Consider the following 12,861-nt stretch of genomic DNA (forward strand, 5'->3'; position numbering starts at 1 on the left):
TGCAACTGGAATTCATCCTCCTGGTGCCTGGCTGGGGCCAGCACCAGCCAAAATCCACCTGGGGCTGTTTTTCCTTCCCTCCCGTGGGAGGTGGCCTGAATCCCTGACACCAGCACAAGGGGCAGGACCTGGCCCCCCAACACCACAGGGTCCCTGTGAGTGGCCGAGGCAGGAACACCACAGTAGGTAAGAGAGGTTGCTGGTGGCGACAGGTACCCCTGTGGGGTCACAGATGGCCACAGGGTAGAGACAAGTACCCTCATCGAATTACAGGTACTCCAGGGCATCACAAATGCCCCATGGAGGGGGGAGCAGATACCCTGGGGGAGAGCAGTCACCTGTGGCTGGGGAGCGACAGAAACCCTCCAGTGTGAGACATGCCTGCCTGGGGCGGGAAGGGAGGGAAGATACCCTGGAAGTGGCAGGTAAGTCCAAGGTCACACATGATGGGGCGGCCAGACGTGTCCCGGGGTCAGATGCCCTGAGGAGGGGGGAAGATACCCCCTAGTGGGCTCAGAGATACCCCCCCCCCGGGCAGATGACAGATACCCCAACCCATGGATGGCACTTACCCCCAAAGAAGCAGATACCCCATGAGGATCACAGATACCTCCTCACTGGGGTCACTGGTACCCGTGGGGGTCACGTACCCACCATTAGTCACAGATACCCCAAAGGGGGGCACAGATATTCTGGGACCTCAACTGGGTCCCAGATCCACCCCATTGGGGGGGGGGGTCACGTATGCCCGGGCTGTCACAGCGGCCCCAGACTCGGACGCGCGCGGGGCCCAGCCCCTGGGCTGTCAATCAGCCCTGCTACCTGTCAATCAGCCGCCGCCCTAGGGCACGCCCCCATTCTTACCCGTGTGGGCCTGGTCCCGCCAGACACAACCGCCCTCCCTCTGCGCATGCTCCGTGCGCTGTAACTGGTTCCGGGTGGGGCTCCACTTCCGGCTCGGGGGCCGGCGCCAGCCTGGTGCTGCTCCCGGTGCTCCCGCCATGTCCACGCTGTTCCCCTCCCTCCTGCCCCGCCTCACCGAGTCCCTCTGGTTCAACCTCGACCGGCCGTGCGTTGACGAGACCGAGCTGCAGCAGCAGGAGCAGCAGCACCAGGCCTGGGTGGGCACCGGGTTAGGGGGAGATGTGGGGCCGCCGGGCCGGGTGTCAGAAGGCCGGGAACGGGTTCAAGGCTGGTGAAGTGGCCCCCGCTCCTTCAGCGGGCACAGCCGTCGTGCTCGTTGCAGCCCGGAGGCAGTGCCCGGCGTGGGGGTTCGCGGGCGTCCCGGCACACGGGGCTCCTCCGGTGCGTCGCTCCCCCCGCGTGTTCAGTTCACCGACTGTGCCCGTGTTTCAGCGTCGGCTCGGGCACCGCTACTCTCGTATCCGTCATCCGTGTGCCACACTGCCTCGGTGCGGGCTGTTACCGGAGCTCCCCGTTTACTGTGTGGGGGTTAATTGATAAGATGCTGCTGAACCGCGATTCCTGCAGCATCTTCCAATTAATTAATGAACTGATCTCTCGAGGGAGGCGAGGAGCAGTTTCTGATCCTGGTAACTGACAAGTGTTTGCGCTGTGAGCGCGGTTGGTTGCTGCAGCGCCCCTGAGTATGGGGGAAAAAACACCTATTTGATTACAGTTTAAAAAAATTGTCTCAGTAATTAAGTTTTTATAATTAAATAATAAAGTTTAAATCAATTAAACCGCCAGCACTTAGAAGATGTTCCAAGTCCCTCTGGGTGGGAGGTGCTGACGTATTTTAATTGAGCTTTAATTAAAGCTGGCTGATCGTCTGGCTGATCAGATGTCTCAGATTTGGTTCTTTTTTGATAATGAAATACATGAGCTTTGTGCTTGAGCTCCTCATGCCACACACGGGGACACCTCGAACCCCCTCAGCCCCAGCGTGGACCGCCCTGGGACCACCCTGCCTGGTGCCATGGTGTTCAGGCAGATGCGTGTAGCTGCTCTTCCGTGCTTGGCTGGGGAATGCCAGGAAGGCAGCGGGACTCGGGCTGGAAATAGGCGTGGTCAGGAAGCGACACAAGCCGGCAGCTGAGACGGAAGGGCCTGCTTGCCGCGCCGTCATGGAGCTGTCGGGGTGCTCACCCGCCTCTCTCCCTTCCCCAGCTCCAGAGCATCGCTGAGAAGGACAACAATTTGGTGCCCATAGGAAAGCCAGCGTCCGAGGTGGGTGTGGGGGCAGGGAAGTGGGGGGTTGCCACAGGGCTTGAGGGGCAGATGGGGTTGCTGGAGCTGTTGTGTCCACAGCACTATGATGAGGAGGAGGAGGAGGATGATGAAGATGATGAAGACAGCGAAGAGGACTCAGAAGATGATGAGGACATGCAGGATATGGACGAGATGAATGACTATAATGAGTCTCCTGATGATGGGGAGATCAATGAGGTAAATAGTATGAGACCCCAAAGCAGGGGATGTGAAGTGTGTGCGACCCTGAGCGTGAGCTCTGGGGGCTGTTTTCTCTCCTTCACTCCCTCTGTTGGGTTCTCGCTCTGGTGGGAGATCTCAAACCTCTTTCTTTCCCAGGTGGACATGGAGGGGACAGAGCAGGATCAGGACCAGTGGATGATCTGATTCTGCCACAACTGGAGGCTGGGGGAGAGCCTTTGCCCCCCATGGCTCTGGGGGACAGTTCAGTGAAGCTCTCCCTGCCATGGTTGCTGTGCGGGGCAGGAGGTTCGGAGGAAAGCCCCCAGGAGAGCCAGAGGGGAGACTGCCACCTGGCACATTGGAGCTGACACATCTTTTCTAATAAACTCAGTTTTCAAGAAAACAACCCCAAATCTGGTGTCTGAGGCCACCAGGGCAAGCAGGGGGTACCACCCAGGCAAATGCAGGGCTGCTCCCCACCATCCACTGGTGTGCCTGGCAGACCTCCCTGTGCGCTGTAGGAGCACTATGGGGAATGAGCCCCGTCATCACCCAGTGCGCCCCACCACAGACCACAGCAGCCACTGCGTTTCCTTCAGAGCCCATGTTGAGGCCGCGGCAGGGGCTTGGGGAGCTGGCACTGCCACGGTCACCGTGGCCACCACAAGGCAGAGGCTTGCCGCCCGCTCAGTGGGCACCAGTATAGCGGAGCTCGGCGATACCATCAGGAATGCCGCGGAAATACTCCAGCCTGGTGCGGTGCACCTTGCAGTGGTATTTGCCGCAGGTCTTGGCGTACTGCAGGAAGTGGGGTGCCCCAGGGAAGAGGACGTTATCAGCCAGGATGGTGGCCCCCTCAGCCAGCAGCTGGTGGCTCTCCAGCAATTGTAGGTCCCGCAGGTAGCAGCGTTTCCAGTGATCCATGAAGACCAAGTTGGCATTCATCAGGCCATGCTTCTCCCGCAGGCGGGGTATCACCTCCTCCGAGGGACCCACGATCAGCTCCACCTGTGCTGCAGCACCCTCAGTCGCTGGGGCAGAGTGTCAGGGTGCCCACCCACCACCCTGCTTCACAGGGTGGTGAGAGGTCCACATGGGACAGGACCTTTCTCTTCCCGCATATACTACCCAGCAGGTGGCGCAGTCCCTGCCACAGCAGCAAAGGATGCCCACCCGTCTCCTCCCCAGTTTCAGGTGCAGAGCTGGGCTTTATCCCAAAGCCCGGGTGCTCACCATCTGCTCGCTGAAGCCAGCCAGGCGGATGACCTTCTCGGCCACGGCAGCGTGTCGGGGGTCCCCCTCGATGGTGTAGAGACGGGCACCTGGGGGCAGCCCCTGTGCCAGCAGCACGGTGCCATAGCCACAGTATGTGCCCAGCTCCAGCACCCGCAGCGGTGCCTGCTCCAACAGCACCCGCTCCACAATCCGCCCTGACATGGCATGTGCCTCTCAGCACCCACAAACCTGTGCCACCCCAGCCCTGGGCAGGGCGAAGGTGCCAAGCAGTTCCCAGTGCCCAGAGGGATGGAGGAGAGCCGTGTCAGAAATGCCACAGCCAGGTCGATGATGCCATAGCCATACCAACAGTGCCATGGCTGTGCTGGCAGTGCAATGGCCATATCAATGGTGCTACAATCATGCCAACGATAATATGGCTATATCAACAATGCCACTGCCATGCCAATGGTGCTGTGACCACATCAACACTTTCAAAGCTGTGTCAGTGGTGTCACGGCCATGCCAGTGGTGCCGTGGCTGTGCCAACGTGCTGTGGCCATTCTGGCAGCGCCACGGTCATGTCACTGGTGCTGTGGCCATACTAATGGTGCTATGGCCGTGTGGTGGGGGCAAGAAAGGGTGGCACTCACCTTTGTCAGGCCCCACACAGCTGAGGTGCTCACAGTGGTAGCACCACTGATCAAAGGTCTGGAGGATGTGGTGGGGGTCCCCAGGGATGGCATGTGTCAGCAGGTACTGGAAGGCACGCTGCTCCCGCGAGGTGCCGGTGAGCCGGTCCCGCAGCCAGGCCACCAGCACTGCCCGGTACAGCAGCATCAGGTAGTGCCGGTACCGGATCAGCAGGGTGACAATGAAGGGCAGGAAGGCCAGGGCAATTGCCGGAGACACCATCACAAGCGAGAGAGGCTGTGATTTTTGCACAGTTACTGAGTTGACTTTCTTAGTTTTCTGCTTATCTTGGGAGTTCTGCCAAATGGTAAGTTCTGCACCCTTTGTGTCCACTATCAGTAGGATAACCTTGGGCCCAGGCTTTGAAAATCTCCCCTGCGCAGAGACCGTTGAAGTATTGTGAGCCCTAAACCATAACAAGGCAAATCTATCCCCTCACAGGGGATGCTGTGGTAGGGCATCCTCCCAGGGTGCCAGCCTCACAGCTCCCACTCATGCCATGAGTTGGCTGTACTGTGCCCCCCCTGGAAGTACCTTTCCCTGGGCTCCAGTGCTGCTGGACCTGCAGGGAGAGAATGCCTTTCCCAGGATGCTGTGGAGGTCCCTGTGCCAGGGTTGGGGAGTGCTGGGGACCCTGCTGCCAGGGTCCAGAGATTTGGGTTGGCAGATCTGGCATCCCAGGGGATTGCGCTGCTGTGAGGGGCCTTGTACAGGACAACCCCTTGTATCCCCACCTTGGTCCAGCATTGCTCCTGCACCTCACACCCTGCTCCCCACACCCTGCTGCCCATACCCTGAGGTGTTGGGGGTGCCCAGCCACAGTGACAGGATAGGGCAATGGGGGTGGCACTTACCTGTCCCCACACTCCAGGCAGGCAGAGGCAGGCAGTCCTGTGTGGAATCCTGCTGCCACTCAGTTATTTATTGATGGTGTCACCTCAGCTGCAGCTGCTATCAGAGCTCCGGTTACCAGCTCAGTGCAGCTGGCAATGTGTCTTAGGTTACAATGCAATACGTAACCAAAAGTATGTATTCTATTACAATCTGTGAAAACCAGGTGGGGCAGTGTTCTTGATCTCTTCCATGACCCATCCATCATAACTCCTGGATGGGGGGCGAGGGGCAGATTTCCTGTTATTGGGCCAGCTGTTAAAACCAGGTGGGGCAGTTTTCTCTATCCCTTCCACTACTAATTCTTTCTGCAGGAGGATATCTTCTGTTAATGCGCCATTGAGGCTCCCTGCATGACTGACAAGATACATCATCCCATTGTGAGATGCTCCACTCAGGGGAGGAGCCAAGCATTCCTACCTGGATAAAATATGGAATACCAAAGTCAGCCTTTTTCCACTGGATTCCCAAAGGAAGGCCAGACCCTTCTACACCACCACTGGACATTCAGAAGAAATCCACCCCCTTCTACAGGATCATTGCTTCAACAGAACCACACCTGTCACGCCAGGAGGACTGCAGCCACCGTTTAATCGCACTGCTACCAACACCCTGACCAACAGGGTGTCAGGATGTATTCTGACTTAGTCAGTGGTTTTGTTCTACTGCATTTTATTGAATTTTCCTATTAAATTGTAGTTCTGACTTGGTGATACAGTCTGCGTGGTAGCCAGTGTGTTATAAGCCCCAACAAAGATGTATCAAGCTCTGAGGGCTGACCTGCAACCTCCCAGAAATGGCTTAGAATAATTGCAAGTCGGGTCATCGGGTGTGTTTTGAAAAGCAAAAGGTTTTAATTAAAATAGAAAATAACAAACAATAGAAAACAAAAGCAAAAGCCCCGCACAGATTCAGGGAAACCCCTTTACACCAGGCTAAGACACCCAAAAGCACCGAGCACCTCTGTGCTCTTTCTTATGTACTCAATGGATTAGGAGGGTCTCCTGGCTTGCCTCCCAACAGAAACAGCTACAAGTTTTGAGGTACATTTCAAAGATCCAACCAGTACCCCTATGGTGGCACTAGGCCAGTTACAATGAGGGGAGAACAGAAAGTTCTGGTTCTTCTTCCTTAAAAGTCAGGGGTGAAACTGAAACCCCTTCCCTACAATGGAAACACCCATTTGGTTGTAGGGATGCACTGCAATAACTTGGGATCTCCCACTGGTTTGCTTTCAAATCAACATACAACGGAAATGGGGCTAGGCTGGGGCTGGGAGGTAGTCCTGGGCTGCACAAGGGGGCCTTGGGCTGGGGTGCTGATACTGGAGTTGGGGTACCAATAGTGTAGTGAGGTCCCAATACTGGTGTGTAGTAATAGGAGCTGTGGTCCTGATACTGGAGCTGGAGTCCTCTTACTGTGCACTGAGAACGTTGGGTACTGGAAACACCGAGCAACAGGAGCACGGGGAGCCAGAAGCACTGGGCACTGGGAAGACTGGGAATCAGTAGACACTGGGGACACTGCGGGCCCAGGGACCATGGGGGCATTGGGAGCACTGGGGGTGTGGAGGGTTGGGGCACTGGGATCTGTTGTGGTTTAGGAATGGTACTCCCCTCTTCAGTGCCCCCACTGAGACCCTCCAAGCCATGCCCCTTCTCTCACTCCCCTGCTTTCCTCTCCCCCTTCCCACAGCAGCAGGATGGAGAGGAGAATTTGGGGCACAAAAGGTAAAGATCTCAGGTTGAGATAAGAACAATTTACTGGCTGTAAGAAAATGAACAGTAACACCACCAATAGAAATGACGGGGGGGGTACAAGAAAAGAAAAGATTCATGTGAAAGCCCCTGCCTCCCGACAACAGATGATACCAGATGGCTCCCTCTGCCAATTTATTCAAAAGTGAGTTGGTGCATGAAAAGGGCGTGCTCTGTACAAACTTGTGCCACAAGGACTGTGTATACTGGACATCTGGGCCTACAGGGGACTTTGTTATTTAAATCCCTACAGTAGACTCAACCTCCAGCACAGCTTATTCTCTCCAAGATACTGGGCACCTTGTTCCATGGTGTTCCACTTGCCTCAGTGCACTACTCGATCATCCCTGAGAGAATGCCTTTCCCTCATGCTTGACAGGAGTTGCCTTCAGAGCCTGAGAGTTTTTGTCATTTTCCCAATGCTCTTGTCAATGCCCACATCCCAGGACAAGGATCCCAGTTGCTTGGCTTCACTACCATCCCGTTCCATATCGTGGGTCAGGATATCCCAGCACTGGAGTAGCCAGGTCACCAGGGGCTCACCTGACTGGCAGCTGGAACCTTTTCACACATCCTACAGCTCACCCGGGGACATGGACAGGCGATTTTCTCTGGCCCTGCCTCCTCCTCCTGTTCTGAGGGCCCTGCTTTGCCATCCCTCACTAACCGTACTGATTTTGTCCTGGATCCCTTCTTCCATGCAGGGGTGACTGCTCCCAGCATGGGTTGTTCCCCCGCTTCAGCTGCAGTTGGCGCGGCCACGGTGCCTGTTGCTGTTTCCTCCTCCTCCCCGAGGGTGCTGTCTACTGACCACCAGTGTCCAACAAAGAGTAGCCAGGGCCCGACACACTGCAGAAAGCTGCTCATCTCTGGAGTGGCCACAGCATTCTCCTTGCGAATATTCTGTCACTTTATCAGAATCCTGTAGTTGTTCAGGGGTGAACTCCCAGACCACTGGAGCAGAGAATTTCTCAAAAAATTGGCCAATTTTCTCACACGTTCCATGCCACTCACGACTATTCCCCCTTGGGACAGGTCTCTGAAAGGCCTTCTTGGAAATCTCTGTTCTGCCTCCAAACCTGACTCTAAACAGAGTGCGGACTGCACTGAGACATAGCAGACAGAGCAACAAGAACATGCTTTCCTTACCCTCCAAAGGGAATTCAAATTCTCAAAAGCTGCTGTAACAGGGCTGAAGGAGGAAAAGCAGGAAAATCATCCCTCCCCTGGTCCCTCCCCCCTCCCCCTCCCGACTGGGTACAGTTATTAATGGACTCCCAAAGGGGAGGACGGTGCACCGGAAGCAGACACGTGACCGCGCGCGCAAGGTCGCGTGACAAGCACCGTCCCGTCCCACGTGACACCACCGCGCGCTCCCGGTGGCGGGCGCGGCCGTGCGCGCGTATGCGCGCGCGCGCGTTTCCCCGCCGCTCACGTGACAGAGGGTGACTCGCTCGGCGATCACGTGACCGCGCGGCGGGCCCGTGCCGGAGCGGGCGTCGCGCTCGCCATGGGCTGCTGCTACAGCAGCGAGGCCGAGGCCTCCGACCAGGTGGGCCTGGCGCCGGGGGAACACGCGGCCCGCGGCGGGGGCGGCGCCGGGAGGGACGCTCGTCCCCACTCCCGGTTCCCCGGGGGTGCCCGGTCGCGGGGGGGCAGGCGGCGCGCGTCCCGGCGGGACCCGGCGCTTCCCCGCTCCCGGGCAGTCTCTGGGCGCTGCTGCTCCCGCCTGTCGCCGCCTTCTTGTCACTCGTTCCTCGCGTGTATCGCACCGCCTCGTGTGTCCCCCGCGTGCCGCGTGGGGGCTGGAAGCGGGGCTCGTGCCAGACCCTTCCCCCGTCCCGCTGCAGGTGTAAGTCCAAGGCCTCAAACGGCACCGGCGGGAGCAGCGCCAGCTTTTCCTTCTTGGGACAGCGTGACTGCGGCGTAGCTCGGGGGCCGGGCCAGAACTGGGGCTGTCACCTGTCCCGCGAAACTCAATCTGCTGGTGCGGCGAGAGCTCGGTTGTGACAGCCCGTCCCCACTCGTGTCGTGAGAAAGAAAGGAGAAGGGCCTGGGCTAGAGTATCGCAGCAGCCTTTTGCAGTAGGAGGAAGGGGAGAGGAAGCTTCTGGCCGGGGAGGAGGTGGAGATGCCACCGATGGCGTGTGTGGAAGAGTGGTTGCAGTGCCAGCTCACTATGGGTCACAGGCTGAGCATCCTTTCAGGACAAGACAGACATGGAAGGGCTTGAGCATGTCCAGAGAAGAGAACGGAGCTGGAGAAGGGGCTGGAGCACCAGGAGCAGCTGGGGGAGCTAAGGTCACTCGACCTGCAGAAAAGGAGGCTTAGGGATGAGCTTCTCACTCTCCACAACTCCCTGGCTGGAGGGTGGAGCCAGGTGGGGGTCTGGCTCTGCCCCCAGGGAACAAGCAGCAGGACGGGAGGAAAGGGCCTCTGAGGCTTAAACCCATGGAGTGTTTAGGTTAGATATTTGGGAAAATTTCCCTAAAAGTGTTGTACAGCGCTGGCACAGGCTGTCCAGAGCAGTGTTGGGGTCCCCATCCCTGGAGGGATTTAAAAGCGGTGTAGACTTGGCACTTGGGGCCATGGTTTGGTGGTGGGCAGTGCTGGGAGAACAGTTGGGCTCAGAGGGCTTTTCCAATTTTACTGATTCTGTGATTGTGTTCTCTTGGGTGTTTGTGCCCATGATCTCCCTGGTGGGCTCTTCTCACAGCCCCTGCAGCACCGTTCAGACAAGCCAGAGGATCAAGGGCTGAGCTGCAGCTCTGCATGCCCTGGAGCGAGTGGGGGAACATGCCCTGTGACTCTGGGAACCCCACACAGTCCCCGGGCTATGGCAGGTCGGATTCACGTGGCAGAGGTGAGCCCCCTGCTGTGCCAGGGTGGGCTCTCTGAGGTGCCGAGTCAGGGGTGAGGCCACACTAGGTCCTCATTAGCTGCAGGGCTTCATGGAGGTTGATGGTGGCTGCAGACTCCTGCCTGCAGGATTGGCCACTCCAAATGTGCTGCCTGATTTCAGCCACACTTGCTGCCTTTGTGGGTGGGGGGGCTTCAACTGGGAAAAAGCAGAAGAATTGGGTAAAGAGGTGCCTGGCAGAGCCGAGGCTGTTTTGGGTTACACTGGGATGCACTGGCAGGTGAGGGAAGGGTGAGAGTCGCATCGTCCCGTGGGGTTAATGGTGCTGGTGTGGGGGAGCCAGGGCTGATTTTCCTCCTGCCTTTCACTCAGGAGGAAGAGACAAAGCGGCTGCTGGAGCCGGCAGCCAGCCCACCCAACAAGGTGCTGAATGGAGCGGAGCAGAGCTATCACAACCTCCCGTCGGCACGCACCGATGAGCAGGCCATGCTGTCCTCCATCCTCGCCAAAACAGCCATGTAAGCCTCAGGCTGTGCCCATGGGGCCGGCAGCACGCCTCGGGGACCAGTGGTGACCCTGGATGTGCCATGCAGGTGGGGGGCTGCCTGGCTGTGAGCCCCGGTGATCAGCCATATGTGCTGAGGGGAAGGGGGGGCTTTGGCAGAGCCCCCCATGTCTCTCTGCCCTCAGACAGCCCCCTCCCTCAGCTTTGAGCCCCATGGGGACACAGAGACAAGACCCCAGATATGAGGTAACCCCTTGGCTTCTGGGCTGGAAATAGGGGCAGGGTTTGGATAAGAAAGTGAGTCCATGGGGATGTGGAGAGAGTGGTTGGGGGGGCAGCAGCACTGTATTCCCTTCTGAGGAGGCTGTTCCTCAAATGCGCAGGAGCAATGTGGGGAGAGGGCAGTGTCCAGCCTGCCTGGGAGGGCTTTGGGATGCTCGTAGGCCCCTCTGCTCCTCTGCCTGGCTTTGGGGAGCTAGTTGCCAACATGTGTGTCCAACATGCAGGGCCACAGCAGCTCTGAGTGCTACTTTGCTGTGGGGTGCACACAGTGGGGCTGCACCAAGGCCCTGGGCAAGCGCCGGGGTCCTCTGTGAGCCCAGGGCCCGGTACCGGGGCTCTCAGGACATCTGCCAAGCACACGGTCCTCGCAGTGGTTCCTTTTTTCCCTCAGGTGGCTGCATGCCAAGCTCCCCAGAGCTCAGACTAGCCCCCAGCTTCCTGCAGCCTCTGCCTGCCTCTGCCCCAGGGCAGCTGTGGGCAAACGGTCCCTGGCATTTCCTTTCTGGCAAACAGCCACTCCAGCCTGGCACACTTGTGTCCAGCTGGTGGCATTCATTGGGCGAGTTTGGCCTTGAGATGTTTGTTTTAGGGTGCTGGCGGGTGCTGGATTTTGTCTGCCCTGGTCAGAGGATGCTCTGAGAGGGGGAGGGAACTCAGGGGGAGCAGTGAGCCTCCAGTGGGAGCCACTGTCTTGTTGTGTCTCTGCAGCAACATCATCGACGTGTCAGCAGCAGATTCCCAGGGCATGGAGCAGCATGAGTACATGGACAGAGCCAGGCAGTACAGGTGGGACCTGTGCCTCTCCCCTGGGGTGCCCGCAGTCCCTTCCCAGCCGTGTGTGTCCCTTGGCAGGTCCTGGGGGTTTTGGCCTGGGGGGGTGAACTCGGCATGTAGAAGGGCTGCCGCATCTCGGAGAGCAGGGTGCAGCCTGCGCGGGGAAGGCCCGTGGCAGTGCAGGTGTCAGAGCCCAGGACTCCTGTGTTCACCCAGCCCTTGGGGCGGATGGTGGGGGGCTGGATGTGACTGCTTCTGCTTGAAAGCTGCCTGTGTGGGAGAGCTGGAAGCTCCCTCATCCTCCTACTGCAGGGAGTGAAGAGGGCTGGATGCTGTGAGTGCAGCACCAGTGCTCTCCCTTTCTCCCCCCGGGGGTGCCACATGCCTGGGGGTGCAGCACCCATCTTCTGGGTGTTCCTATGTCTTGGCATGCCACTGATGTTCGCTGCTCTCCCCTCACAGCACACGCCTGGCCATGCTCAGCAACAACCTGACGCACTGGAAGAAACTCCCACTGCTGCCGTCTCTGACGAACCAACCACACCAAGTGCTCGCCAGCGACCCTGTCCCCTTCGCAGACCTGCAGCAGGTGAGCAGGGCTGGGGTGAGCCTTGAGCCCCTGAGATGCTCCCCAGAGACACATCCTCATCCTGGAGGAGCAGTGATGTCCTCCTGGCTTGCCTCCTGACGCCACTTGTTAGAGCTGAGGGCAAAGCCTAGGTCAGGTTTTAGGCCTTGTTAGAGGTGGGAGCAAAGCCCAGGAGAGGCTTGGGGACTCGTTAGGGCTGGAGGCTAGCCACCTGTGACAGTTTCTTTGGGATAACCGTGAGTTTCAGTAGCCACCGGTGACACAGCCATGTCCTCGTGCCTGCAGGTGTCCCGGATAGCTGCCTACGCCTTCAGTGCGCTCTCACAGATCCGTGTCGACGCCAAAGAAGAACTGGTTGTACAGTTTGGCATCCCCTGAATCTGCCCCCCACCACCGCTGTTTCACGGCTTTGGGTTGTTTTTGGTTTTTTGCCCATTTTTTTTTTTTCTCTTTATATCCCTTCCCTCCCCATGCTGCTGCCACAGAACTTGGACAGATAATCCTGTTTCCTACTAAATGCCAAGGCGCCCATCATTGGCACGTTGAGCCCACCTGCATTGCGTGAGGCTTTTTCCTCCTCGTGGGTGGGTGATGGGTGTGCATGGGGAGGAGGCTGTGTCGGCTGGACGCTGCCTTGCACAGGGATGAGCACAAAGGGAACAGCCGGTGCAAGGAGGCCCTGGTGTGGCTCAGCACAGTGTACCGGGTCACCAGGACAGGTGGGCTGGGGCCAGGCAGATGTGATACTCTGCGTGGGGCCTGGTGGCTCCAACACCATCCCTTCTCCTTTTTACATGTTTAGACCTTTATTTTGGTTGTTTTTGGTTTTGTTTGTTTTTTAAAAAATAACTATTATTTTTTGCCACAGTAGATAAAGCCACGTTCATCCAGTGCCTGTCTCC

At 58.0% G+C, this 12,861-nt stretch overlaps 3 protein-coding genes across 5 annotated transcripts; 2 read left to right on the top strand and 1 right to left on the bottom strand.

Annotated features, from left to right (window-relative positions):
- The first annotated feature begins 7 nt into the window (after positions 1-7).
- Positions 8-2,800, top strand: LOC136305819 (anaphase-promoting complex subunit 15). Of its 2 annotated transcripts, none has more exons than XM_066209140.1 (4): positions 8-425; positions 2,131-2,190; positions 2,272-2,409; positions 2,551-2,800. In XM_066209140.1, the coding sequence occupies exons 1-4, from the start codon at positions 378-380 to the stop codon at positions 2,596-2,598; spliced, it is 294 nt and encodes a 97-aa protein (XP_066065237.1). In that variant the 5' UTR covers positions 8-377; the 3' UTR covers positions 2,599-2,800. The 2 variants fall into 2 exon arrangements, with proteins under 2 accessions (XP_066065237.1, XP_066065228.1); XM_066209131.1 differs by lacking the exon at positions 8-425 and adding an exon at positions 722-1,121.
- A 281-nt stretch (positions 2,801-3,081) lies between these two features.
- LOC136303148 (transmembrane O-methyltransferase homolog) lies at positions 3,082-4,524 on the bottom strand. The gene is made up of 3 exons (XM_066206827.1): positions 4,263-4,524; positions 3,628-3,824; positions 3,082-3,438 (listed from the first exon to the last, which is right to left on the bottom strand). The coding sequence occupies exons 1-3, from the start codon at positions 4,522-4,524 to the stop codon at positions 3,082-3,084; spliced, it is 816 nt and encodes a 271-aa protein (XP_066062924.1).
- Positions 4,525-8,321: 3,797 nt separating this feature from the next.
- Positions 8,322-12,850, top strand: LOC136305872 (ragulator complex protein LAMTOR1-like). 2 transcript variants are annotated; one of them, XM_066209194.1, is made up of 5 exons: positions 8,322-8,502; positions 10,182-10,327; positions 11,305-11,382; positions 11,833-11,959; positions 12,245-12,850. In XM_066209194.1, the coding sequence occupies exons 1-5, from the start codon at positions 8,461-8,463 to the stop codon at positions 12,335-12,337; spliced, it is 486 nt and encodes a 161-aa protein (XP_066065291.1). In that variant the 5' UTR covers positions 8,322-8,460; the 3' UTR covers positions 12,338-12,850. The 2 variants fall into 2 exon arrangements, with proteins under 2 accessions (XP_066065291.1, XP_066065297.1); XM_066209200.1 differs by lacking the exon at positions 8,322-8,502 and adding an exon at positions 9,716-9,812.
- The last annotated feature ends 11 nt before the right edge of the window (positions 12,851-12,861 follow it).

Source organism: Chamaea fasciata, unplaced genomic scaffold (genome assembly GCF_029207755.1).
Source record: "Chamaea fasciata isolate MVZ Bird 193981 ecotype frontalis unplaced genomic scaffold, bChaFas1.0.hap1 SCAF_2, whole genome shotgun sequence".
Classification (NCBI taxonomy): Eukaryota; Metazoa; Chordata; class Aves; order Passeriformes; family Sylviidae; genus Chamaea; species Chamaea fasciata.

Bases quoted from the DNA above. Each gene is read 5' to 3' on its own strand.
- LOC136305872 (XM_066209194.1), top strand. From the start codon at position 8,461: ATGGGCTGCTGCTACAGCAGCGAGGCCGAGGCCTCCGACCAG. The intron at 10,328-11,304 runs GTAAGCCTCAGG...GTGTCTCTGCAG, and splicing joins ATCCTCGCCAAAACAGCCAT to CAACATCATCGACGTGTCAG. The intron at 11,383-11,832 runs GTGGGACCTGTG...CTCCCCTCACAG, and splicing joins GACAGAGCCAGGCAGTACAG to CACACGCCTGGCCATGCTCA.
- LOC136303148 (XM_066206827.1), bottom strand. From the start codon at position 4,524: ATGGTGTCTCCGGCAATTGCCCTGGCCTTCCTGCCCTTCATTGTCACC. The intron at 3,825-4,262 runs GTGAGTGCCACC...ATGCCATGTCAG, and splicing joins CTGTGTGGGGCCTGACAAAG to GGCGGATTGTGGAGCGGGTG. The intron at 3,439-3,627 runs GTGAGCACCCGG...TGGGCACCCTGA, and splicing joins CTGGCTTCAGCGAGCAGATG to CACTCTGCCCCAGCGACTGA.
- LOC136305819 (XM_066209131.1), top strand. From the start codon at position 1,002: ATGTCCACGCTGTTCCCCTCCCTCCTGCCCCGCCTCACCGAGTCCCTC. The intron at 2,191-2,271 runs GTGGGTGTGGGG...TTGTGTCCACAG, and splicing joins TAGGAAAGCCAGCGTCCGAG to CACTATGATGAGGAGGAGGA. The intron at 2,410-2,550 runs GTAAATAGTATG...TTTCTTTCCCAG, and splicing joins ATGATGGGGAGATCAATGAG to GTGGACATGGAGGGGACAGA.